The sequence below is a fragment of the Suncus etruscus genome, chromosome 9 (genome assembly GCF_024139225.1).
Source record: "Suncus etruscus isolate mSunEtr1 chromosome 9, mSunEtr1.pri.cur, whole genome shotgun sequence".
In the NCBI taxonomy this organism is placed as follows: domain Eukaryota; kingdom Metazoa; phylum Chordata; class Mammalia; order Eulipotyphla; family Soricidae; genus Suncus; species Suncus etruscus.
This window is the reverse complement of record NC_064856.1, coordinates 27,434,397-27,461,046: the sequence shown is the minus strand read 5'-3', so window position 1 is coordinate 27,461,046 and position 26,650 is coordinate 27,434,397. Positions and strand designations below refer to the sequence as shown.

The 26,650-nt window shown below is 49.7% G+C and overlaps 1 protein-coding gene across 2 annotated transcripts in view; it reads left to right on the top strand.

Annotated features, from left to right (window-relative positions):
* The first annotated feature begins 7,650 nt into the window (after positions 1-7,650).
* Positions 7,651-26,650, top strand: part of CDH22 (cadherin 22) — a 74,594-nt gene continuing 55,594 nt past the window's right edge. Inside the window, exons 1-2 of one of the 2 annotated variants that reach the window (XM_049780511.1) lie at positions 7,651-7,993; positions 18,158-18,452. In XM_049780511.1, the coding sequence (XP_049636468.1) occupies positions 7,739-7,993; positions 18,158-18,452 (550 nt within the window). In that variant the 5' untranslated portion in view covers positions 7,651-7,738. The remainder of the gene's footprint in view (positions 7,994-18,157; positions 18,453-26,650) is intronic. The other variant, XM_049780512.1, reaches the window with a different exon arrangement.

Genomic DNA, 26,650 nt, shown 5'->3' with positions numbered 1-26,650 from the left:
GGCCCAGCTCCCATCACCCTACACCACCTCAAACCACTTTCAGCTCTACAGGCTCCATCCCATGCAATTTTGTGGCTTCCCGCTTTTCCTAATCCCTCTGGCTGCTTCTCACTCTCTGTATGTTGGGGTACTGCACACTTCTCACTCCATGTTTTATATTTTTATCCCCTCATCCCTTCTCTTTTTTAATAAACAGATTCCCTTTTTTTCTTTTTAGACACAATGGTTTGTAATATTATTACTGAAGTGGTATTATGCATATCACTTTATCTCCTTTCAGCACCCAGTTCTTGTCCAGAATGATCATTTCCAACTATCATTGTCATAGTGGTCTCTTCTCTGCCCTATCTGCACTCCCCAGCTCTTTATGGCTTCCTATCATGGACTGGTCTTCCTGGCCCTCATCTATTGTCTCTGGCCAGCTTGCTTCTTGGATTCTTGGAGTCTCAGCTCTCAATACCAATCAAATCCCCCTTCTTGTCTGCAGCTGCCGCTGGCCCCTGCACTTCTTGTGCTCCATCCCTGTGGCCCTCCTACCCCTCTTCACTGCAGGTGCAAGTTGGGTCGCCCCAGGACAGACAGCTTGAGCTCAACACATTTGGCTTTGTGACAGGCAGCATGAATCTCCTTTCACAATCTGCCCCACCCCATCAGTCTTCCAGCCCTCATGCCAGTGGCATACATAGGTTGTGCTTCTATGCTCTTTGTACCCCATTTCTAACCTGTCAGCATAAACAGTGGCTCTGCCTCTCTTCTTAGAGCCGCCACTGCACCCCCTGGGGATGAGTTACCTTCACAACTTGCTGAGTTATTGAACAAGACCCTCCCTCCTAAGCTCTCCCCACCTCCCTCGGATTTGAACACAAGTGCCAGCCAGGCAGATCTTATATTACCTAAGTCAGCTCATACTCCTCTTCTTCTGAGTCCTCCTCAGGGTTATGTTTCCCACAGTCAATACTGAAAGGAGACCCTGTGGCCTCCAGTAATCCCTTCCCTCATATCTCTCTGCTGTCTCCACTTCTGCAGCAAAACTTCATTTCATCCACCCTGGACCGGTGCACTTCCTCCTGCTCAGACAGGAGCTAACCACAGGGCCTTTGCATGTTTGGCATGTTCTTTTTTTACTCTCCTTTTCTCACTTCTGATTCCTATTGAAATATCAACCTTAAGGGATCCCTGAATACCTTGTGTAAATTAATCATTAATAATTGAGTTGGGGGGAGAAGGAGCAAATGCCCTCTCTTAAGCACAAATTCCTTTATCCAACTTTGCTTTTGCCCATTGCATTGTCATTGGACTTGTTCTTTTTGTTCATTTTGGGTTGTGTTTGGGACTACACCCAACAACAATTAAGGACTAGTCTTGGTTTGTGCTCAGAGGGTTCTCCCAGTAGTGGTCGATGGGCCCTATCATGCCAGGGTTGAACCCAGCCCTCCTGCCTACAAAGTCTGCACCCAACCATTTTTATTCTTCTTTTCGAGTTGGGACATGCTCTTGGTTTTCTATATCCCCACTGGGCTTACAAAAGCAAGGGCTGTCTGTGCTCTGCACCTCCACCATCACAGAGTGGTGACTCACCAAGATCCAGGGACTGATGGATGTGCAACAGAGGTGCACATGTGCCTGCACAGGCTGATGTATGATCCAGACATGCCCCTGTGTTCGGGAGCCATGTGTATGATGCATGTCTGTGGGCCATGGGCATGAGGTTTCCAGGAGGTGACAGTGAAGAACAGAGCATGTCAAGTTGATACTGAGCTAGGTGGAGGCTCGGCTTTTTATTGAGATGAAAAGAGCATGTGGCAGGCTGGCAGAGACTGACTGGGAAAAGCCGAGCACATGCCTGTGGCGAGTCCCACAGAGCTGAATCAGCACCAGGCCCGGCCACAGTGGCCTGTCCTGCAGGACTCAGATGCAGGCAGGACCCTGCTGATGGCATCCACCCAGCAGAAGCAGCCAGAGTGGCTAAGGGAGGAGGGGAAGGAGGAAGGAGGCCCTGGCTGGGCTATGTACAGCGGCGCTGGGTTGGCTGGCAGCCAGGGCACGCAGCCAACATGCCCAGGGAGGACCCAGTGGGCTGAGACCTGAGGGGGTTGCCAGGGAGGGGAGGAGGGGCTATGAGAGGATGCACACTGGGTTCAGAACACAGGCAGGGACCTCAGGCTACAGCCTCACCTGCCCAGCCAAGCATGATCGACCCTGCCACCAGGTACTGGTTGCCCCCTTCATTCGTAGGTGTTCCTGTCAAGGAGAAGGGTCCAGTCTGGGCTTTAAGGATTTCTCTAGTCCGAGGATATGATGTGACTTTGGATGAATCTTGAACCTGCCTCTGTCTGTCTAAAGAGGGTTTGGGAGTGGTTGGACCACTCTTGGCGATGTTGTCCCAAACCCTGTGCTCAGGAGTGACCCCAGCAGGGCTTGCGAGGTCATATGCAGTGTCAGGGACTGAACCAGGGTCAGCCACAGCATACAAGGCCAGCAACTTATCCTGTACCATTTTTTTTGTTTGTTTTTTCGACCACACCCGATGACGCTCAGGGGTTACTCCTGGTTATACTTTCAGAAATCACTCCTGGCTTGGGATACTATATGGGATCCAACCGCGGTCCATCCTAGGTTAGCCATATGCAAGGCGAAGGCTCTAGTACTTGTGCCAACCCTCTGGCCCCAATATTGCTCCATCTTTTCTAGGTTCTCTGAAGCAGAGTTCCGATCTGAAACCTTTACCCAGGCAGTTCTTACACTGAGAACTCTTTCCACTTCTTGGAACCCCAAATTTTCATTGGTGACTATTGTTCTTGAACTTGAATTTCCAGTGCCCCTTCTCTAGGGTGTCCCCCACCCACACCTTGCAGCCCACCAGACTTCTATAGCACACAAGGGAGAACTGCCTTAGAATCAAGCAGTGTCTCCCCAGGGTTCCTGTTTAAACCTCCTCCCCCTATTCTGCACACTCAGAGCAAAATGGAAACAGCTTCCCTCCCCCAGGCCCCACCTTACCCAGCCTGGATCCCTCCCAGCTCCAGCCTCCCTTCAGTCACCCTCTGGCTCTGCTGTCCCTCAGCTGGTCCAACCTCTGGACCTTTGCACTGGTTGCTCCCTCTCTTGGTTTCCAGCCCCTTCTTTTTCCAGATTAGCCAAATGTCACCTCCTCTGGGAGGCCCTCCCTTGGACCCCCTCCATCAAAACACAGCCACCTTCGCCCTCTCTTTCTTTCTCCTCTTCCCTTCCCTGCTCTGCCTTTCTCTTTACCCGTCTCTCTCCCTGAAATTACATTGTAGATTTCATTCCTTTGTTACCAGAAGGTCAGTTCCGCAGGGGCCCCGACTTTATTTTGTTTATTGCTTTGTCCCCAGTGCTCAGCACACAGGCTGGCATCAGGGAAGTACTGGTCAACATTTGCGGAAAGAGTAAATAACGAAAAGAATATCTCTCCCTCCTGATGTACCGAGGCGCTGATTACATCTCTCTGTCTTACACAGAGTTGGTTTTAAAGGTGTGTGTTGACTGACTGAATGAAATGCATTTGTCTCCCTCCTTGTAGTAAACACTAATGTTTGATGAGTGGATGATTGCATCTTAGTGTGCCTCCCCGCGGCCCCTTGTCAAAGGTGCCAGCGAGCAAGAGAAGAGAGACAGAGAGGTAGGAAAGGACAGAACAATCATTGGGTGCTTGCAGACACTGGTGATCTCCCATTGTGCTGCTCATAGTCCACCCCAGAGGAGGTACCCAGAAGTCCCCAAAGCCTCCCTCATTCTGGCCCCTCCCTGTGGCACCCCTGCTAGGCTGCGCTGGGCCCTGGAACTGCTGGGAGTCAGGGGACCCGTTGGTTCCCGCCGTGGCTGCAGGGAACTCATAAGCTCCAGGAAATGAAAGCTTCAGAGCAGTGCCTCCTCCTCACCCATAACTCCAGCCTCATTACGACCAACCAGGCTGTAATGTGGGGAATCAAAGCTGGATCCCCAGAGGCAGCGGCACAGCTCCAGATTACAGAGCAGGGCCACCATAGGGGGAGGAGGGTGTGGGGTGTGGGTCTGCCAACCCACCCTAGCTCTGCAATCTTTTTTTTCCTTTTTGGTATGTGTGCCACATCCGACGGTGCTCAGGGGTTGCTCCTGGCTCTATGTTCAGAAATTACTTCTAGCAGGCTCGGGGGATTATATGGTATGCCAGTTGAACCTCAATCAGCCACGTGCAAGGCAAATGCTCTACCTGCTGTGCTATGGCTCCAGCTCCAGGCTCACAATCTTGCCCAGGTCTCCAGAGTAGGAAGAGAGAAGCTGGAGCAAACTCTTGGGTGCCAACCACAAAACAGAGCGCCTCCTTTCTGGTCTTCTAGAATGGGCAATAGTCATTCATTCTTGTCCTCCTGATATGTAGTTTTACCTCCATCTTTTTTTCTTTTTTTTTTTTTAAATTTGACTTTATTTTTCCTGAGCCACACCCGGCAGTGCTCAAAGGTTACTCCTGGCTCTATGCTTAGAAATTGCTCCTCTCAGGCTCAGGGGACCATATGGGATGCCGGGAATTGAACCCAGGTCGGCCTGGGTTCGGCCCCTTGCAAGGCAAACACTCTACCACTGCTCTATTTCTCCGGCTCCTAGCTCCACCTTTCTTAAAGATCACTTCCTACTCCAAACCCCTAGAATAAAAGTGATTCTAGGGAAGAAAAGAACACTGAGGAGTCAAGTATTCACAAATGGGTAGAAGAATCGGTACTCACAAGTGACTGGAGTGAATTTCTGGCCATGGCAAGAGCGGGCTGGGTTCTGGCACAGCAGTTACAGGCCTTGCACATGCCCTTTTTGGGTTTGGTCCCTGCTGGTACCTGGCCCCTCCAGTATCTCCAGTGCAACTCTAGGGGTCCCAAACACCACAGGGAGGAGGAGGGCTCTGAGTAATCCTGACAAACAGAGTGGAAGTACAGTTTTTCTTCTGGTTCATATCAGATGCCTGGCCCAGCTAGTTGAAAATCACCTGTGGTGCCCCCAGGCCTCCTAGACACCCCTTAGAAGCCCCCTGTATTCTCAGAAAGCCCCCCTGAGAATTTCCCTGTAAAGTGCCCTCAAAGAGATCATCTGCATTTCTTCTGCTCCAAACATTCCATCTCCATGGTCTGCAGAAGGAGCTGACTGCAGCCAGGTCAGACTTTACTACGGCTGCTGCTCAGCCCTACTTTCTGCATTAGCCAGACCACTCCCCCCTGCCCACTTGACTGTGGGTGCTTCAGTCAACAGCCTTCACCCCCCCTCCTCCAAGAAGCAGCCTGCTTCCCTCTCATTGCCTTCCCCTCTGTCTTTCTTAAGCTCTGCAGGTCTCAGCGTGCACCCCCTTTTGTAGCCTGGTCTCAGGACACTGGCTCGGAAGGCTGTGACAGGAGTCTCTGCTGTCCTGCTGGACTTAGAGCTGGTGCATCTTTGCACTCACGTTCAGCCCACACCTGGCCCAGTCAGAGACCTCAGCACAACAGACTTGTTGAGTTGCAGCGGGCCAGAGTCCCTCACCTCCGTTCATTCTTGCCAGTGTCTGAAATTCCTCCATGAAAGCAGCATCGCTGTCCCCTGTAAACACCCACATTAAGCCATTATTCATCATTATAGCTTGAGTAGGAGTTAGTCAGTCCCTCAGATCCTTTCTTGCTGAAAGCAGGAGGAAGGAAAGAAAAGATGGATGGATATAGGGCAGCAGAGCTGGTCTGGGTAGGGGGGAGGAGAAATCTCTCCCATCATCCAGAAATGAAAGGGGTTTATTTTATTTTATTTTATGGGTGGCAGCAAAGGCAAACTCAGAGGGGTTAGGACACTGCTCAAGACACACAAAAAGTGAAAAATGCTCCACATCACTAATCATTAGGGAAATGCAAATCAAAACAACTATGAGGTACCATCTTATGCCACAGAGATTGGCACACATCACAAAGTACAAGAACAATCAGTGCTGCTGGGGATGTGCTGGTGGGAGAAAAGATCTCTCATTCACTGCTAGTGGGAATGCTGTCTAGTCCAGCCTTTATGGAAAACAATATGGAGATTCCTCAAAAAACTGGAAATTGAGCTCCCATATAATCCAGCTATACCACTCCTTGGGATATACCTTAGGAACACAAAAATACAATTCAAAAATCCCTTACTCATGCCTATATTCATTGCAGCACTATTTACAATAGCCAGACTCTGGATAAAATCCAAGATGCCCTTCAACATATGAAGCCTAAAGAAACTGTGCTACATATACACAATGGAATATTATGCAGCCATCAGGAAAGATGAAGTCATGAAATTTTTCCTATACGTGGATGTACATGGAATCTATTATGCTGAGTGAAATAAGTTGGATAGAGATAGACACAAAATAGTCTCACTCATCTATGGGGTTTAAGAAAAATTAAAGATATCATTGCAAAAATGCCCAGAGACAATAGAGATGAGGGCTGGAAGGAACGGGTCACAATATATGAAGCTCACTACAAAGAGTGCTGAGTGCAGTTAGGGAAATAACTACACTAACAACTAGTACAATGTTAATGAGTGAGAGAAATAGAATGCCTGTTTTGAATACAGGCAGGGGGTTGGGGAGGAGTGACAGAGGCATTGGTGGTGGGAAGGTTGCATTGGTGGGGGGGGGTGTTCTGTTTATGACTGAAACCCAACTACAATCATGCTCGTAATCATGGTGCTTAAATAAAAGATTTTATTAGAACAAAAGACACACAGAAGGCCCTAAACAAAGTTCTCTGAGACATAGGTCCCCTCCCAGAGAGGGGCTGTGAGGGACTGGCCAGCCATAAGAGGCACATCTGGGTTTCTGTTGTGGGTCCAATGGACCCCTCTGTCCTGTGCAGAACAGATGGGTGCTGCTGGAACACCCTTCTAGAAGGCCCTACCCCTAGCTGAGAGGAGTGGTGTCAGCACGGAGTGGTGGAAGCAGCTGCTGGGAAGCGCCCAACACCCTTGGGTTGGAGAGGATGGAGAGGAAGAGTTCAAGGCAAGGGGGGGGCCTAAATCTGGGTCTGTGGTGGCAGGTCCGCTTGAGATCGCTGCCTCTCCCCCCAACCCCAATACAGCTGAGAGCCCATTGTTTGGGTTTTTCTTGCTGTTTTTTTTTGGGGGGGGGGACTTTTAAGGGGAGGGTTTGGGGCCTATTCCCAGCTGTGCTCAGGGCAGGGCTTACTCCTGGCATCTGTGCTCAGGAATTAGTCCTAGCAGGGCTCAGGGGACCATATAGAACGTCTGGGATCGAACCTTTGTCTTAGATGTGCAAGATCCTTGCTCTGCAGCACTATCTCAGGCACCAAGGGCCTGTTTAAAACTTAAAGGAGCGGAGACTCCTCGGGTTCCAGGACCCCTTCTGATGGCTCCTCGTTTCTCCGCAGGTTCCTGCTCTGGACTGCCCACCTCCTCTTCCAAGGACCAGGCGGACGCCTCTCTGCAACCTTCTGCACAGGGACCATGGTGCATCCGAGGCTGGAAAGCTGCACAGGCGCTGCCTGGTGACCCAGGAGCCGCGGCGGCGCGTGGGGGGCGCGGGCGAGGACCCTGGGGGTCCGTCCATGCCCCGGGTGCGGCCGCGCCCCCTCCCCGTCCAGTCGGGCGCCCCTGCGCCCGCCGGGCCGCGGGCCTGTCCGGGTGCCCCGTCGGGGGCGGCTCCCCGGAGGCCGCGTTGAGGCCACCATGTGAGGGGCCACGCCCGGGCGCCTCCGGTCCATGCAACTGGGCCCCGGCTCCGCTCAGGCCAAGCATGAGGCCACGGCCCGCAGCTCGGGGGCTCCGGGCTGGGGTCGCGCTGTCACCCGCGCTGCTGCTACTGCTGCTTCTGCCGCCGCCGCCTCCGCTGCTGGGACGCCTGTGGGCGGCGGGGACCCCCGCGCCCTCCCTGTCCGGGACGCAGCAGGACAGCGCGCTGGGCCCGGGGCGCGTGAAGCGCGGCTGGGTCTGGAACCAGTTCTTTGTGGTGGAGGAGTACACGGGCACGGAGCCGCTGTACGTGGGCAAGGTAAAGTGGAACCCGGGGGGCACCTGTTCGAGGGCAGGGTGACCCCAGGTCCCTGCCCCCCAACCCCCTGTGTCCCCGTGTCCCCCACATCTCCTAAGCAGGGGGCAAACTTCGGGGCGACCAGTTCTGCTCCCCCAGCCCTCTCTGGTCTCCTTTGCACGGCTCAGAGCAGAGGGTTCTGGAAGGAAGCCTCATCCATCTTCTTGCTAGATGCGTCTAGAATGTGGAACCGGGTCTGCAGCTCTGGCGGCCTCACACATCTATCAATTCCTCAGTCGCTTCCCAAGCACTTGAGGGTCAAGTCCACGTTCCATCCCAGTTCCTACCGAGTGCTGGCTTCCCTTAGGGTCATCTACTGCCACCAGTGTCCCTGGCCCCTTTGACTGCCTTTTTCCCAACCCCAAGAGTGGTCCTTCCTTGTCCTCCTACTGAGTGCTTTATTTTTATTTTAGGAGGTTTTTGGGGGAAGGGGAAGGGGAAGGGGATGTCATACCCAGCAGTGCTCAGGGGTCATTCATACGGAGTCATTCAGGGATCATTCATACGGGGGACCATATAAGGATGCTGGGGATTGTACCTCGGTCAACAATGTGCAAGGTAAGTGATGTAACTCCAGCCTCTACTGAGGACTTTAGACTCACGCTCAGGTCTCAAGTGCCACTTGCCAGAGAAGCTGTCCCTGACCACATTGGACAAGTACCTGTGATCTCCATTCCCCCCCCCCCCATGTCTTCTGAATTCCCATATCTTTCCTGCACTGTGTATGTTGTGTGGTGGTGGGGCATTACTACTGGTCTCTTCTATTAGACCATGCTGATTTTGGTTTTGCTCACCAGGAACTCTCTAGTGCCTCACACAGACACGGCTCACAAACTGTTCAGTCATTAAATGAGTTGCTGGATGTATGAAGAAACAAATGAAGTCACTTGCTCAAACTCTGAGGAAATGTTGTCAATCTAGCTGAAGATCTATGCTCTTGGGTGGTAGGGACTGGGGACTTTTCTTTTTCACCTGTCATCTCTGAGCTCTTCATGGGGCACAGATACGGTGCCAGACAGCTAGGCTAGAGGGGAGTTCATAATCAATCTCTGCTCTTCTGGGACTCCCCAGAGTGATAGTGACCTAGAACAAAGCTTCCTGTGTCAGCACTAGGCCCTGGGAAGGCATTTCATAGTTGGCATTTGTTTGGCTGGTTCCATAGGGGAAGGAACTTCTGAGCTGGGTTTTGAGGTAGCTGTAGGAGTTCCTGGGGCTGGTGAGAATAGCTAGGGCTGGAGCAACCTGGTGAGATCAAGATTTGTCTGTCTTGGGATGGGGGTGCATAAGAAGGTGGGGAAGGAAAGGCAGTGCCCAAAGGCAGCCTTCTGGCTTCTGTAGAGGTCCCTCAACTGTTCAGGATATTTTGGTGAACAGAGATAAGGGAGACAGGAAACTGCAGCCTACTGGGGAATCCAGTAAGTCAGAATTGAGGGCTGAGCAAGTTGCTTTCTTGGGAGGCTCAGGAAAAAGGAGGGGAGGAAAGAGTGTATGAAAACCTTTAATTTTGGAATCGGAGAGAAAGTACACTGGTAAGGTCTTGTATGCAGCTGACCTGGGGTTTGATCTCTGGCATCCCTTTCCAGCCCTGAATTACCCTCGAGCACAGAGCTAGAGCACTAGCCCCGGAGTATTGCTGATGGTACAGACCCCAATTATGCTCCCACAGTAATTCTTTCTTTGGGTTTGCTTTGTGGGCAACCCAGATTTCTCTGGTTCCAATATCATCCTCCTGAGTTCCTGGTTATTGTAGCTGTAAATGTGTCTGGAGTTGGTCCTTGCAACAGATTCGAACAAGGATTTGCTGGCTAGAGCTCAGAGGCTCATGTCCATGTTCAAGTTTACCCAGCAAGCTGGAGACAGGGCCTAAGACTTCACACTAGTAGAAGGCATGGGGACTGGGAGGGCATGGAGGGAGAATAAACCACTGCCAGTTAGATGGTAACTAGAGGCCAAGAAAATAAAAACCACAGGCTTTGGAGCCAGATATATCCAGGTTTGAAGCCTAGTTCCATGGACCTATCTACCAGCTGCTTCACTTTTCTGGAGAAGTGAGGCCAAGAGGGTCTGGGAGATGGACCATGTGATGCAGTCCATGCCTCACATATGTGAGGACCCCAAAGTGACCCCTCTCAGCATAACCTGAGTGCAGAGCCAGGAGTATCCCCTGAGCATCACTGTGTGACTCCCCAAAACAAACAAACAAACAAACAAATAAAACATTGTGAGGACAGAGTGTATAAAGTGGGGCTTGGGTGGTTATTGTTGCTTCTTTATCAGTTCCACTGAAGTTCCTGGCTCTCAGCTGCAATCAGCTGGCTGTTTTAGCAAGGAAATGAGGCCTGAGAGAGGCAGTTAGAGGATCAAAGGGCTTATTCAGGACTCAAACCTGTGTGTGCCAGCAGCCAGCCTCAGTCTCCTCCAGATTTCTCCACACCTTCTGGTTTGAGAGAAAGTTGGAGTTCCAGAAAAACCTGTACACAAGGAAGGAAGAAAGGATATAGGTTCTCAAATGTCAGGGTGATGGGCTCAGAACTCAGAAGACCACCCTAGGGACCCTGCGATTTTGTCCAGTCCTAGAGTCACTCATTTCATCTGCACCTGCCTAGCTCTTAGCATCTCAACAGCTTGAGTCCAGCCCTGCCCTGAATTCTTGATTTACTGTTGTTGACAGAAGGATCCTAGTATGTTCCTTTGTCATAAGGAAACTAAGGCAGAACACATCATGCCAGTGACACCCTACAGTGCGGTGACAGCAGGAGCCCAAGGGGCATTTCTAGCCCTGTGTAAAGGCAGATCCTGCACATGGACCCACTAGGCACCCAGCATAATGCCTGGACCAGGAATCTGTTTTATCTTCACAATGACCTTTTGAGCACCTTGCCCAAATCCCCTCTATCCTCAGAGCTGGGTCTCACCATCAGGCCCTTGGTATGGGAGGAAAGAACTTTCCATCTCTCTTCTAAAAATGTTGGTTCAAAGTGAACTTTCTTGCAAAAGGACTGGAGCATGCTCCACCTGCACTCTTATCTAGCAAGTGGTGAGTTGTACTGACTACCTTCTGAGCTTAGGTGTGTTGCATTAAATATTAATTATTAAGTCCTTAAATAGTGCATGGAGTGGGTGGATCATGCCTGCAGCCCCTCCAGCCTAGCAGGTCTGTAGGTATCTGGGAGGTGGCAAAAAAATGACCCACAGCCAGTCAGTGGATTTCAGAAAACATGCAGCTTTATTATAAGGCCCTATCCACCATGTGTGGCTTCCAAGCTAAACAGCTTCTTTCCTGCTCCTGCATCTATCCTGTCTCTCATCTCTCCATGCTGAGACTTCCTTGCTGAGCCTCTTTTGCTGGATCTCTTTCACTGCTCCCCCAGGCAACCCCTTAAATTACCAACCAGATCCCTCCAGCTATATGAGGATCTCCCTCTTCAGGTGAGATAGCCAGGAAGTTGTGGGGGGGAGGTAACAAGGTGCTCTGTGCCTCAGTTTCTCTGCTTACCTCTTCCATTAGCAGATGTAAAGAACCAGACAATGCCTGGTTACTGTTCATCCACTATCCCTTTTTATTACTTTGGAAGATGTTTCCACCATCTTCACCTCTTGACACCCCTATCTTCTGCCCCAAAACCTTCTGGACAAGCTGGCATCATCTTTACTGCACCTGATATCAAGGTGACTGATTAGTACCCACCCTGCTAGTGAAATGAGAGTTTCGTATTTAGGAAGTGGATGGGAGGTACACAGGATGCTGGGGATTTGAACCAGGGTTGGTGGGATTTGAGGCAAGTATTTAATTTCTGTAGTGTCTTGCTGACTCAAGAGTTTGGTCTTGGGGCCTGAGGAATGGCATAGCAGTAGGGCGTTTGCCTTGCACACGGCTGGCCCAGAACAGACCATGGTTCTATCCCCTGGGGTCCCATATGGTCCCCCAAGCCAGGATTTCTGAGCACATAGCCAGGAGTAACCTCTGAGTGTCACTAGGTGTGGCCCAAAAATTAAAAAAAAAAAAAAAAAAGAGTTTGATGTTTGAAAACCCACCTGTCTGCTTTCCTGTGGAGTCTGGGTATGTATTAGTGGTCATGTTTGTGCACACACACACCACACACTTGTCTCACACACGTGTACAGACACTCACTCTCATCCTTCCACTAGGAAAGACTTTATGGTTACAGTTAATTCATTGCTTCCCGGTCCTGGCCCCAGGGAGCCACTGGGAGCATCCGTCCTTGTCGGATTCCAAAGGTAGCTTAGCAACAACACCATTGCCGAGTGAACCCGGAACCCAGCAGTAACCGCCTTTACCGCTGCCTTCTCCATCACTCACCGCCAGCCTCCTGCTGGCACTCACCGGACCCACTGCATCCCGCCAGGGTCTCTCAGTGGTCGGCAGGAACCCCTGGGCAGCCCAGCTGGGCCATTCACCTCACCTTCCCATACTTCCCTCCACCCAGCTCCTGCATCTCCATACAATCTGGGTACTTGGACTAAATCCTTTTCTGAACTATAATTTCCCTGGAGGCCTGCTGTCAGCTGGCTGTGGATTTTGTAGGATTTTTAATTTTTTTTTAAAAGATAGAATTATGGGGTCAGCACTTATGACCAACTCCTGTGGGCGGTGAGATCTATTTTAGATATACAGCAGGATTAAAGCAGGGAGGAGAGCACATTTAATTAAGTTGCTAATATTTAAAGAAAATTGATGAACTCCCAGTTTACGAGTAGCACAGGCGTGAACAGACCCCCCCATTTTGTGGAGGGGGAGGCTCTTTATTTGATTTGCTTTCTGTTTAAATCCTGGACTCGTTTTATTTGCGTAGTAGCACTGTCCGTTTAATTGTCTTTAATAAGGAAACGTACCTCTACTCGCATTTAATTTTGATTTAATTAGGAGGAAGTAATTAATGGCCTCGTAAATCCCATTTTTCAGCCCCCCTGGGATGGGGATCCATCATTCTTGTGTTTTCCATGTTGTTTATGATCAAAGGCTGAGTGTGGGGAGGGGCAGTATATCGGGCTGTTGAGTTGGATGTAGTTCAAAGCACTTAGAAAGCTTCGTGTGCGACTTTGGGTAAGAAGTAAGCTATCCTTAAGCCTCAGTGTGCCGACCTGTACAATGGAGAGAATAGCCTTTGTTGGGGGAAAAAAAAAAAGAAGGTATCAATGAGAAATCATGGTAAAGGTTCTAGAATGTTCCGGGACATTCTATGTCCCGATGTCTCTCTTCCCTATTGTAGCAGCTGTACCTGGGACTTAACAGAGTGCTGGATCTTTCAGAAATCCCAGTAGACAGCCCAGGAATTCTAATGACTATTGTATTTTTCATTATTCATTTATTCAAGATGTTTGGTACTATGCCCTGTGCTGGGGACTGGGGAGATTAAAAAAAAAAGCAAAACAACAAACAAACAGCCATATGTTTGGTCCTCAAGGAGTGCATAATCTCCCAGTTTTATGTGCACGCACATGTACACACACGCTCACATACACACACATCTACACACATACAGACGTGCCATTTTCCCTGTCTTTTCCATGCAGGCATTTTCAGGGCACCAAGAATGTGCCAGGCATGAAGACTTAAGACAGAAGAGTCTTTGTGAGTCCCTACCCCCAGGGCCCAGAACAGCTGGGGAGACAAAGGGGGACACTGAGCAGAGTGTGGAGCAGAGAGGTCGGTGCCTGGGGCAGGGACACAGATGGGGATGAAGACTGTTCATTCAAATCAAAGGGCATCTGAGAGGGCTGCCCGGAGGAGGAAGCAAGTCAACTTTGAAAGATAACTGAGGTTCCTGTAGCTCCAGTGGGTCAGGATTCAGCCTGCCCTTGAGTCAAAAATTGGAGAACTGTATTAGGTGACCTGCAATCCCCATTCCTGAGTCCAGAACAGGAGAGGAAATGCCTCAGCAGCAAACATCCACTGTAGATTTATGACTGTGAGAATCTTCAGAATCCATCTGTGGATGAGAGCACTGAGACCTGAGAAAGGCAGGTCTGATCCCCAATTCCTGATACAGCTGCCTCTATACCTACTGCCCCTGGACCCCAAATCCTGGTCTGTGACCTGAAGTCTGAGGCTTCCCCACCCCTACCCACCTTGTTCCATCTATAGAAGTATCAGGTTCCCAAAGGCTGTGAGGAACAACACCCTGGCATCCTAGTACTGTGCAATGCAACAGGTGGGAGCCTTCTTTACCTGGAAAAACCCAGGTCAGTCCAGAAGTGCTTGGAACATACAAGTGACCCTCCAGCCTTTTTCCCCAACAGAATCTGGTGGGGTGGAGGTCCCCACCCTACTTCTAAGCCATCGCCTTCAATTCCTACCCTGGCCTGCAATACATCGCTCTAGGTTCTTCCTGGGCTCCTCAGAAGTCTCTGGGGTCCCCCTTCCTTGTGACTCCAGAAGGGCAGAGGTGACGTCACCACTTCTCCCTCCTGCTGGCACCTCAATCTCTGTAATCTCTGCCAGCTATGTGTGTGTGTGTGTGTGTGTGTGTGTGTGTGTGTGTGTGTGTGTGTGTGTGTTTGAGTTAAATATCAAAGGCTGCAGGGACAGTTGAGGACCCCAGGAGGCAGGCAGAAAAGGATATAAGTTGCTTCGCCCTGAGCCACCAGTATCCTGAGGGACAGAGTCAGGGTATGTATGTGAGGGGTATGTATGTATGTTTTTGTCTTGGGGGGCCACACCCAGCAGCACTCAAGATGTGGCTCTGCACTCAAAAATCACTCCTGGCAGGCTTAGGGGACTATATGGGATGCTGGGGATTGAATCCAGGTTCCTTCTCAGGTTGGTCGTTTGCAAGGCAAACACCCAAACCACTATACTATCTCTCAGACACCTGAGATGATTTCTTAGGTGGGAAAACAGGCTTAGGCATGATGAGCAAGCTCCCCACAACTACAGCCACACATTGGTGAGTGGGGAGCACCCATGTCCTATCTTTGTGTCTCAATGCTCTTGTCTGAGAAATGAGATTGTAGCCTTGTTTCACATGGCTGTGCCAGCTGGAAATGGTCTCTGTTCTGCTACATACCTCTGATGCACTTGCCAATGGAAGTCCAGAACAGAGTGGGGAAAAGAAGGCCCTGAGACGAAGCACTTCAGCCCCCTGCCCTTTCCTGGACAGAGGTGGAGGCCAGGTACAAACCAGGAGGGCCGCCATCTCCTCGTCGGCATGGCCTGTGATTCAGGGCTGACGTCTTGAGATAATTTTATTGGGGGCATTAAACTGAGTTATGAGGTTTTTACAATCCAGCCACTTATGAGAAATCTATTAACAGTAACTGGACAGGAAGAAGGCTTCTCGGTGGAGCCCAGGACGGGCATTAATTGGGGCAATCTATAACAGAACGGGGACCCGGAAAGGTTCCACCAGACGCCTCCATTTACTCCCCGCAATTTCTGCTGAGAATCAGCAGACTCGCCAAAAAGAGAGAGATGCCCATTAATCGGCTAATGAAATATGAAAATGTTTATGGGCCATTCAATCTTCCAAACGGCACTTCTATAATCCACCTTTCAGACACCGCGTTCCACCCGCAGAATTTATACCCGGGCTGCTCCTGTGGGGCCGTAGGGGGCTTTAGGTCCACGACATGACTGCTTCATTGGCTCCTCTTCCCCTGATGTGGATGGGGTATTCCGGGCACTGACCCGAAAGAGCCCCAAGGACTGTCTCTTTTATACCCCATCTCTGCAGTGGCAGTTTGGAAACAGAGACCAGCCCGGGTCAGAGCCCCTCACTTCCTCTGCTCCCAGAGGTCACTCCCTGCTGGAAGAGGAACACTTGGGGGCTTCTGTCTGGGACACATCTATCCTGTAGGTGCCCTGTCCAGGGGATCCAGTGCAGTGCAGAGAACCTGAGATCCAGTGCCTCCCAGGGTTAAGTCCATTTACAATCAGCTAACACACAGCCAGAGGACCCTGAAGATGGTACCTTTTATCTGACTTTCATTTGTTCAGCACAGATTTTCAGCTGGCAAGTGCTGGGGTAGTGATACGAGTTGTTCAAGAAAGAAACAGGTCTTTTCCTGGGGGAAATCATCCCTCCCTAGAGCCATCCACTCAGCAACTAAATGGTCCTGCCTAGCTGGGTTTAGGGGTCGGCTGTTGTGGTATCACTCCGTGGGCACAGCCGGCTGCTGGTAGATCAATACCTTGTTGTGTAGTATGGGGCAGCCGTTAGGGCCTTAAGTGAGGTTTAACTCCCTTCCCTGTTCCCCATGGTATTCAGAAGGGCACTGCTTGGACCCACCTATATCTGTGCAGGACTGGTCTGGAGAGGGACAAGGCTTGTGTAGACCACAGGGAGATGATTCTGGGGCCCCAAAATGCTGCCGCTCCCATTGACAATGACACTAGTCAGGCCTCGGCTGTGGATCAGGTATTTGGTGTCTGAGTAGGCACAAGCCATTGCATCAGTCTAATCTTTAGTAGGAAACTGGAGGGCGAGACTCCAGGACAAGTATACCTGACATGCAGAGGTCTGGGTTTGATTCCAGCACTGTATAGCCCCATAACTATTGCTGGACCTGAGAAGAGCTAAGCATGCCCTGGCGAGTCTCTGAGCACTGTTTGGGAGATGACCCTGCCCAAGAAATAATAAAAAGAAAACAGGAAAAATGTGTACGATAGAATTACAAAACCTATTCTAGTATCTTTCTTTCTTTCTTTCTTTCTTTCTTTCTTTCTTTCTTTCTTTCTTTCTTTCTTTCTTTCTTTCTTTCTTTCTTTCTTTCTTTCTTTCTTTCTTTCTTCCTTCCTTCCTTCCTTTTTTCTTCCCTCCCTTCCTTCTTTCTTTTCTTTCTTTCTTTCTTTCTTTCTTTCTTTCTTTCTTTCTTTCTTTCTTTCTTTCTTTCTTTCTTTCTTTCTTTCTTTCTTTCTTTCTTTCTTTCTTTCTTTCTTTCTTCCTTCCTTCCTTCCTTCCTTCCTTCCTTCCTTTCTTTCTTTCTTTCTTTCTTTCTTTCTTTCTTTCTTTCTTTCTTTCTTTCTTCTTTCTCTCTTCTTACTTTCTTCCTTCCTCCCTTCCTCCCTTCCTTCCTTCTTTCTTTCTTTCTATTTCTTTCTTTCTTTCTTTCTTTCTTTCTTTCTTTCTTTCTTTCTTTCTTTCTTTCTTTCTTTCTTTCTTTCTTTCTTTCTTACTTTCTTCCTTCCCTCATTCCTTCCTTCTTTCTTTCTCTTTCTTTCTTTCTTTTTTCTTTCTTTCTTCTTCTTTCTTTTCTTTCTTTCCCTTCCTTTTTCTTTCTTTTCTCCCTCCCTCTCCCTTCCTCCCTAACTTTCTTCTTTTGTTTCTTCCTTCTTTCCTTCCATCCATCCTTCCTTCCTTCTCTTTCTTTCTTATTTTTTCTTTTCTTTTTTTGGTTTTTCAACCACACCGTTTGATGCTCAGGGGTTACTCCTGGCTAAGCACTCAGAAATTGCCCCTGGCTTGGGAGAACCATATGGGATGCCAGGGGATTGAACCGCGGTCCTTCCTTGGCTAGCGCTTGCAAGGCGCTTACCTCTAGTGCCACCTCACCAGCCTCAACTTCTTCTCTTTCTTTTTTCTTTCTTTCATACCCAGAAGTGTTCAGGGTTTATCCCTGCATCTGAGCTCGGATATAACACCAGACGGGTTCAGTACATGTGATGCCAAACTCTGGCCCTACTCTAGAATATTTCCATTAAGTCTAGACTGAACTGGAAAAGTCTATAAGTTGCTTACAGAGCATCTGACACAAACTAGGTCCTCTTAAATATAAATTTCTGGTCCTCTTATCCCCCCAGCCCTTCAGTCCCCAGGTGACAACCAGCTAGCTCAAGGAGAGCAAGAGACCAGCCCTGCCTCTGGTGCTCAGGGCCTAGGGAGACGTGAAGTTGCAGTTCAGAGAAAGGCCATGGAAATGTGTTAGAGGGGAGCCCTGCCACCTCCCCAGACCAGCCCAAGTCAGAATCTAATTAAGCCAGGTCTTTGCTGGTTTGCCAGCACCTTGATATTCCAGAAGAGCCTGTGCTGAGGTTCTCCTTTGGGCGGGGTCTGGGGCATGGGGCTTCCCCAGCTTCACTGTCTCCTTGGGAGAACAAAGCCGCATGCTTCGGAGCAGCCTTAAAGGGATTGCCCCACCAACCATACTGTCCCTCTGCCTCCCCAGATCCATTCGGACTCCGACGAGGGAGACGGGGCCATCAAGTATACCATCTCAGGAGAGGGCGCTGGTACCATCTTCCTCATCGACGAGCTAACTGGCGACATCCACGCGATGGAGCGGCTGGATCGGGAGCAGAAAACCTTCTACACGCTGCGGGCACAGGCTAGGGACCGTGCCACCGACCGCCTGCTAGAGCCGGAGTCAGAGTTCATCATCAAGGTGCAGGACATCAACGACAGCGAACCCCGCTTCCTGCACGGCCCCTACATCGGCAGCGTGGCTGAACTGTCCCCCACAGGTGGGCGGCAGGCTGGGGAGAGTGGGGCCCTGGAGGAAGGGCCCCTACTGTGTGGTGGTGTTGGGGGAATGGCAGGAGAGATCAAACAGAGGGTCCAGGCAGGAAGTCAGGTATCCCCATGAGTCTGATATTGACCTGGACACAGCACAGCTGCATCCCCAAAGGCAGATACCTGACTTCAGCCACCTGCAGGGGCACCACCTCTCAGGAACCAGTGACAATTGGACACAGTGTGATCCAGTGACACGCAGGCTCAGCTGGATGCAGCATCCCCCCTTCCCAAATTGGCAGAGCTGATCAGCCCTTAATCACAGTCCGTCCCATGGACACAGGCCCAGCTGCTCAGGGAAACTCATAACCAAACCCAACAGGGCAGGGCACAGCAGAAGCACAGCCAAGCACGGCATCAGGAATTAGCTTTTTGTCCTAAAGGTACCTGTCTGGACATAGGCACTCTTGGCAAGGTCCCTTAGTGTGGCCACACAAACATGGCAGAGGGGGGTATGGGAAGATAATTGTTTCTATCCCTGCCCAGAGAAAGCCTGAACTCAGCAGATCCAGCAGCCTGGGACACAGCTTGGCGGCAGTGGAGCCTATTGCAGGTACAGCTTTACCAAGCTGGGTTGCAAAAGCCCAGGAACCATTGGTAAAGGCCCACCTGCCACTCACAAGAAGACATAGCCCCAGCCCTATCAGAGCACACCTCCACTAGTTCCCTGGAACTAGTCATGCGACTAACCTGCTCTCACCCTCGGTGCTCATTGGGGTCCCCAGTGACAAACAGCCCTGGTAAAAGCTGGAGCCTATGGTGAGGGCATGACAGTGGTTGCCACCTCCTCGCATTTAGGCGGTGTTGGTTCCAGGCCACTGTGACCATGCTGGGCAGGAGAAGTGTCCACAGGTCCTCAAGCTGTTCTGCTGCTGAAGCACTGGCCCAGGGCTCAGTGCCTCTTTGGGGGCCTCCTACCTGTGTGCTGAGGGCCAGGGGGGCTGGTTGGGAGTTGGGAAGCACAGTCAAGCTCAGCTTCCCCAGACTGGCCCAGTGCAACAGACTGGGGGATAATACATAGGAAGAAAACAGTGAGGGATAGTAACAGATCAGGTACCCAGGAGCATGTGAATGTGGATCCAGATAGTTGTGCATATGCAAGGGTATGTACACTGACCAGGCTTGTGCACATATTCAGACATGTGTACAAGGATGTGTGCACACAAACCCATGCAATAAAATTTAGTGCATTTAGCTTTTACTGAGGTACTGCTGGTTTACAAAAGTGTAAATGTTACTATATTTTAGGAGTGCAAAGCTAGCACTCCACCATATCTCCAACAAAGCCCCAGGATCCCTCCATCAGAGCCCTTTCTTTCAGCCCATACTCTCCACTTCAGCCTCCTCAGTTCTGTGGTCAGTGTCTAGGGCTTGTTTGCACTGGACAGTGCCCATTTCTTTGCTTTGCTTCTTCTAGCTCACACAGGTATGAGATCATTCAGTATTTGTCTTTCTCCTTATGACTTATTTCTCTTCGCATGACCCCCTCCAGTTCTATCCACGCCATAGCAAAAGGCAAGATTGCATCTTTCGGTGCAGTGAAGCTGTATTCCATTGTGTATCTCCTGTGCCTTAGCTCCTCTGAGACGAGGGTTATTGAAATAGTGCTGCAGTGAACCTGGCTGCACACACAACATTGAAGGCTGAGCATGCCCATGATGTGCAGTTTTCACTTCACAGACACATACTGAGACCCTATTATGTGCAGGGACCACAGCAAGGGTAAGGAGGGCAGGCCTCCATTCTTACAGAAAGTATGTGATTTAGGGAACATCAACAAATCCATAAATAGATGGCATTTCTGGGTGTGCTTTTTGGAGAAGACACTGAAACTGAGAGCTGAAGGCAGTGTCTCCATGGCCAAGGGAACAGCTTGTGAGGTGAAGCTGGTTGTTGGTTTGTGCAGATGGGCAGGCCAGAGCCGGGGGATCGCCTTTCATGCTGGGAAGTCAGGCTTGTTTGGACACTGGCATGAGGTCTGGAGACACTGAGCACAGAACTGAGGAGGCTGAAGTGGAGAGTATGGGCTGAAAGAAAGGGCTCTGGTGGAGGGATCCTGGGGCTTTGTTGGGGATATGGTGGAGTGCTAGCATTGCACTCCAAACTGGAGCCCCGGGTTTTATTCACAGCACTGCACACATGGGCCTGAGAGCACTGTCAAGAGTGCTCCCCAAGCCAAATTAAACTAAAAGAAGGGCAGGACCAGATTTTGTATGGCAGGATCCTGTACCTTTCCTGTGTATATAAGATGGTTTGGGGGACAAGGATAAAAGCAGGATTCCATTTGGTTTAACTTGGGAAAAAGAAGGGGCTGGAGCTATATAGTACAGTGGGTAAGGCATTTTTCTTGCACCTGGTTGACCCAGGTTCGATCCCCAGCATTATATATGGTCCCCTGAACCTGCCAGGAGTTCTGAGTTACCAGGAGTAACTCCAGACCCCTGGAGCCACGTGTGGCCCCAAACCAAAACAACAAATAAAAAAAAAGGTGGCTCCAATAGGGAATTGGAATGAGGTTGCCTTTGGGGTATGTTTTGAAAATAGAGCTTGAAAGCATTTGCTAATGCCATGGTGGGGAAAGATTTGAGGGGTGGTGACTGTCTCCATTTGGACCCGGGTAATTAAAATTAAGTAGATGGAATGTCCATTTATTGGGATGGAAGCAGCCAGCGGCAGAGAGGTTTGGGGGGGGGGGGAATTGGGAGCTGGTTTTAGACAGGCTGAGCTGAGTTGGAAACACCGATTAGACAGCCAAGCGGAAATCCCCAAAAAAGGCAGCTCAGTGACAAGCTGCAGCAGAAATATGTGCAGAGATAGATTCGGGGGGAATGCTAGGGGCCAAGACTTCCCTGAATTTCAAGACCCAAAGAGCACTTTGAAATCAAATCTGCAAAATGGCTCAGAAGGGCATGAATATATCCATCCATGGTCATAGAGCAATTAGGCAGCGCAGGTCTCTGGATCTCCAAGGCCAGAAGCCCAACTCTCTGCTTCAAGCCCAACCTAAGAAGGGGTAATCCTTTCTCCCCCTCAAAAAAAAACCCTCTAGATCCCTCACCAGGAAAAGGGCAGAAAAGGTTGAGAGGTGACACTAGAGATGAAGCCTTGGGCAACCCAGAGCTGGGAAGGAAGAGGCTCAGGCAGGTTTGCATTCTAGAAAATTCCTTGTGCCCAGAGTGTGTTTGGGCATCTTGGGAGCTCCAGCAAGGGCTGTCCATTGCCACCTCTTGCTTCAGGTCTGAAGGATGGCAGGGCTGGCAGAAGCACCCCATTGGACAGAGAGAACCCCAAGAGCAGAGGAACACACTCAGCAAGGCTAAAGTGGCAGAGCTGGAAAGACTTAGTCAAGAGAAGGAAAGGACTTGGTCAAGGTCACCTAGAGTATAGGAGCAGCCTTGGCCCCCAACTTCAGGAAGCCTGGTTCTGTGGACCTCACCCCTGCCACCCTCGTCTGCACCACTCAGGTTCCCATATTCCTCTGGGGAAAGAGTCAGGCACACAGCACGGACAAGCTGGGGGAAGCCAGGCCCGGGAGGGAGGCAGTGAAATGAAATCAAGGGAACCACTTCTAAAGGGGTAAACGATCTGTTCCCAGAGACTTCAACTCCAGGCAGCTTTGAAAATCAGTCACAATTACTACACCTCCTGCTCTGGGCTGGGGGGCAGGGACTAAACAGACTGGCAGCAGCGGGGTCTGGGCAGCTTCGAGATCAGAGGGGAGCAGAGGCGCAACTTGGAACTTGAAAGGCAAATTAAACCACTCAGAGCTTAAAAGGAAAGGAAGGTGGTGGTTGCTGGAGGGATGGGCAGATGGGGCTAGTTTGGCTCCCAACTCCCAGGACCAGCCAGCAAACAGGTCAGGCTGAGGAAATTCTTTGGCAGTCTCTTGGCAGGGCAGGGAAAAAGCATCGAGGAGAGAATCTGCCTGAGCACTCTCAGAAGAATCCATAAGAATTGGGGAGTTTGAGTTTGGTGGGGTAGGGATCTGAGAAGGCCTTTCTCCAGGAAAAAGACTGCGGAGCAAAGACCTGCAGGCTTCTAGGGAGTGAATAGAAAAACCTGCCCCGGGAACGTGGTTTGCAAGTGTAATTGCGGCCCCAAATTACCTGGAGGGCTTGTTAAAACACAGATGGCTCTCCCCACCTAGGGTTTCTGATTCAGAGGTCTAAGCTATTAGAAATATTTGCATTTCTAACAAATTCCCAGCTGCTACTGATGCTGCTAGCTTAAGGACCTCCCTTTGAGAACCACTGAGCTGGAAGACTGGCCTGGGCCAAGGGCACAGCAAGTGCAAAGGCCCTGGGGTGTGGTATGTTGGAGGAGTATGAAGGAAGTTTGGAAAGGGGAAGAAAGACAGGGGACAGGTTTGCTGGAGCTGGAAGAAGTCCTGGAAACTAGATCCTCTAGAATTTTGTAGCCATTTTGAGTCATTTGAGGTTGTACTCAGAATGAGATAGAGACAAGAGTGGTGACAGGATCCAAAACATATTTGAAAGGGATGGTCTGTTGGCCACGATGCTGAAAACAGACTTGGGGGGAAGGTTTGAAGTAGGAGAATTCATAGGGAGGCAGACGCTTTAGTTTGTTTCTTTGTTTGGGGGCATACCAGCAGTGCTCATGGCCTACTCCTGGCTTTGTGCTCAGGAATGACCCCTGCAAGTGCTCAGAGGACTTTAGGAGTGCAGGGGAATCAAATCAGGGTCAGTGGGGTACAAGGCAAAAATGCCTTAACCTGGGCCAGAGCGGTAGCCAAGCAGTAGGGCACTTGCCTTGCATGCGGGTGACCCAGGATGGACTTCTGTTCGATCCCCGGATGTCCCATATGCTCCCCCGAGCCAGGAGCGATTTCTGAGCGCATAGCCAGGAGTGATTTCTGAGCGCATAGCCAGGAGTGGCCCCTGAGCATCATCGGGTGGGCCCAAAAACCAAAAAAAAAAAAAAAAAAAAAAAGCCTTAATCCCTGTACTATCTCTCTAGCTTTGGGAGATCATTTCTATATTGTGGGTAAGAAGAGATGGTGACCTGGGCTTGTGGAAGCAGTGAGAAGATAGGAGACATGGGATGGATTTTAAAGATTAAAAATAAATTGTCAGAAATTAGATGTGGGGAGTGAAAGAGACAAGACAAGGATGATGCTAATGTTTTTGAGCAACTGAGTAGATGGAGCTGCTGTTGCTGATATGAGGAATGCTAGGGAAGAGCCAGTTTGCAGCACAAAATTAAGAATCCATTATAGGACATGTTAAGAGTGAGATGTCAGGGCCGAGAAATAGCTTCAAGGGCTAGTGTGCGTGCTCTGCATACAGGAGACTAGGCGTAGACCCCAGCACCACATAGTCTCTTAGAACACCACTGGGAGTTGGGGATTGTTCCCAGTGGTGTTCCGGGGTAGCCCTAGAGGCAGCTCATGAGCCCTGGGATAGCCCTAGAGTCCTCACAGGTGTGTACCCCACCAAAAAAGAAATAAAATGTCAGGGTAGGAGACAGGTCAAGTGAGACCCTGAGTTTGATTCCCTCATCACAAATCCCTAGAAATTATTGGAAATAGTCCCTCTGAAAACAAAAAAATGAAAGAGTAATATACAAAGGGGCCAGGAAGTAGTTCAGGGGTTAGGGGTACAAGCTTCACATGTGACTGACCCCACTTGGATCCCCAGTGTGCCCCAACCCAAGTATCGTCAAATGTGGCCATGGTGGTTTCTAATACCCCAGGTCCCAACCTTATTTCTGGAATACCCTAGAGCCTAACCTAATCCCTGAGCCCCCTAAGCCCCCTGATCAAAGAGAGAGAGGAGATGGGAGAGAAAGAATGAGTGAAAGAGAATGAAAGGGTAAGAGTGAAAGTGGATGAGTGAGAGTCAGAGGCGAGTGACAATGGAGAAAGAGAAAAGAGTAGAGTGAGTGAGACAGTGAGAGGGTAAAAGTAAAAGGCAGAGGAATATTGAGAGAAAGTGAAGAGAGTGAATGAGGAGAGAGTGAAATAGAGAGAGTAAGAGAAAGAGAGATCAATCCACTGAGGAATCCAAGTAGAGTCCAGGAAACTGGCGGTTAGGAATGAGATGGGCTAGAACAACTTGGGAAGGTGCCCACAGAGACAGAAGCTTGATGCTGGATGGAAACAACAGGGAGTAGGTTTTGGAGAGAGAAGGGAGAGCAGAGTTGAACTAGATTATCTCTTGCTGCAAGGGGCCAGATCTCATCTCTAGGGCACTAGAAACTGAACAGCAAACAGCAAGAAGATGCTAACCCACATCCAGTTCATTCCACCCATGTATTGATGCCAGCTCTGTCTAAGACCATATAGACTTGGCACTGTTGAGGAGACAGAAATGAGAACTTCAATCCAGCACTCATCTATTAGCCACTGCTTTATTCTGGGCACTGCAGGGGATGTAAAGATAAGTAATTGAATTAGATCCACAAATGTTTATTAGCACCCATTATGGACAAGGCCTCCAGGGTACTTGGCTCTGGAGGACTTGCAAAAATGAGTCACACTACTTAGCAAACATATATTAGCACCTACTATATATGTGTGTGTATTTGTATATATCTACAGATATATACGCTCCAAGGGATTAAAAAAAACAAGTCACTTTCTTTCTGGGCTGGGAAATAGTACAGTGGGTAAGGTACTTACTTGCCTTGCATGCAACTGACCTGGGTTTAAACCCTGGTACTCTGTATGATTCTAGAAACCCCTTCAGAACTGATCCCTTCTCCCAGTCTCTTCTGAGCACAGAGTTAAGATCAAGCTTTGAATACTTCTGTATGTGACAAGAAAGAGAAAGAGAAAGAAAGAAAGAAAGAAAGAAAGAAAGAAAGAAAGAAAGAAAGAAAGAAAGAAAGAAAGAAAGAAAGAAAGAAAGAAAGAAAGAAAGAAAGAAAGAAAGAAAGAAAGAAAGAAAGAGAATGAAAAAAGGGAGGGAATAAGAAAGGAAGGAAGGACAGAAAGAAGGGAGGAAGCAAGCAAAATAGTGCCATAAACCTTTATCAGTATACATAAACCCATGTTCACAGCACTTTTACTAGGTGGATGAAGGTACAAAGATGATGAAGCACTGTTCTGCCCTCAGAGTAATAGGAATCAGTGTCCTCTCTGGTGTCTGCTCTGATCAATTGGTAGTAAGTGTAGGGCCATATTGAGAAGGAATCTGAGGTCTCATTCTGCCTCAGCAGAAGAGAATGCCACAATCAATTAGTGATGTCTGCTGTGAGCAAAAGGGAGATGATGGTGGTGGCATATGTGCCAGAGGATTGTCGTTACTCAACCTAGTGTTTAGGACTCAGGAGACGGTGATGGGCAGGGCCCTTGCTGGAGCTACGTCTCCTTGTGCTCTGTTTCCATCGTGATCAGAATCTGTAATCAATGGATAAGACTATTTTGTAGTGCAGTCTGCATTTCTTGAGACATTCACTAAATAAGAGCTATTGGCCAACATTGTTCTCACAGTTATTTTCCTTTATTCTCATATCCTGGAGAATAAGCAGGGCAGGTATTACTGCCCTAATTTTTCTAATGAAGTAATAAAGAGACAGAGAGAGAGAGAGAGAGCAAGAGAGAGAGTGAGGGGGCTGGAGAGATAGCATGGAGGTAAGACATTTGCCTTTCATACAGAAGGTCGGTGGTTCGCATCCCGGCATCCCATATGGCTCCCTGAGCCTGCCAGGAGCAATTTCTGAGCGCTGCCGGGTATGACCCAAAAAAGAAAGGGAGGGAGAGAGAGAGAGACAGACAGGCAGACAGACAGACAGACAGACCCCACCCCAGGAACCAGAAGCCAAGCTTCAGTGCACATAAGAATTGGTGGCTGGAAACGTCTGCTTTAGCTTGCTCAGGACTTTATAGCTTACTGGGCAGACTCACTTCCCTCAGGTCACTTCATCCTCTCTGGATGGATGGCTAAGTGGTCAAGCTGAGGAAACTGAGGCTCACAAGGAGGAAACAAAAAAGCCAGCTGGGAAGGAGCACAATCTGTTTTTTAAATCTGAGGGGTGGGGGACAGAAGGAGGCCACATGTTCCCCCAGGGCCTCATTGGGGCAAGGGTAGATGGGGAGGGCAGGGCTGTCCTCTCCATAGCCAGAGAGAGTATAGCTCAGCAGCCCTCAGGCCCAGGCCAGGAATCAATTGCTGGCTCTGCAGAGACA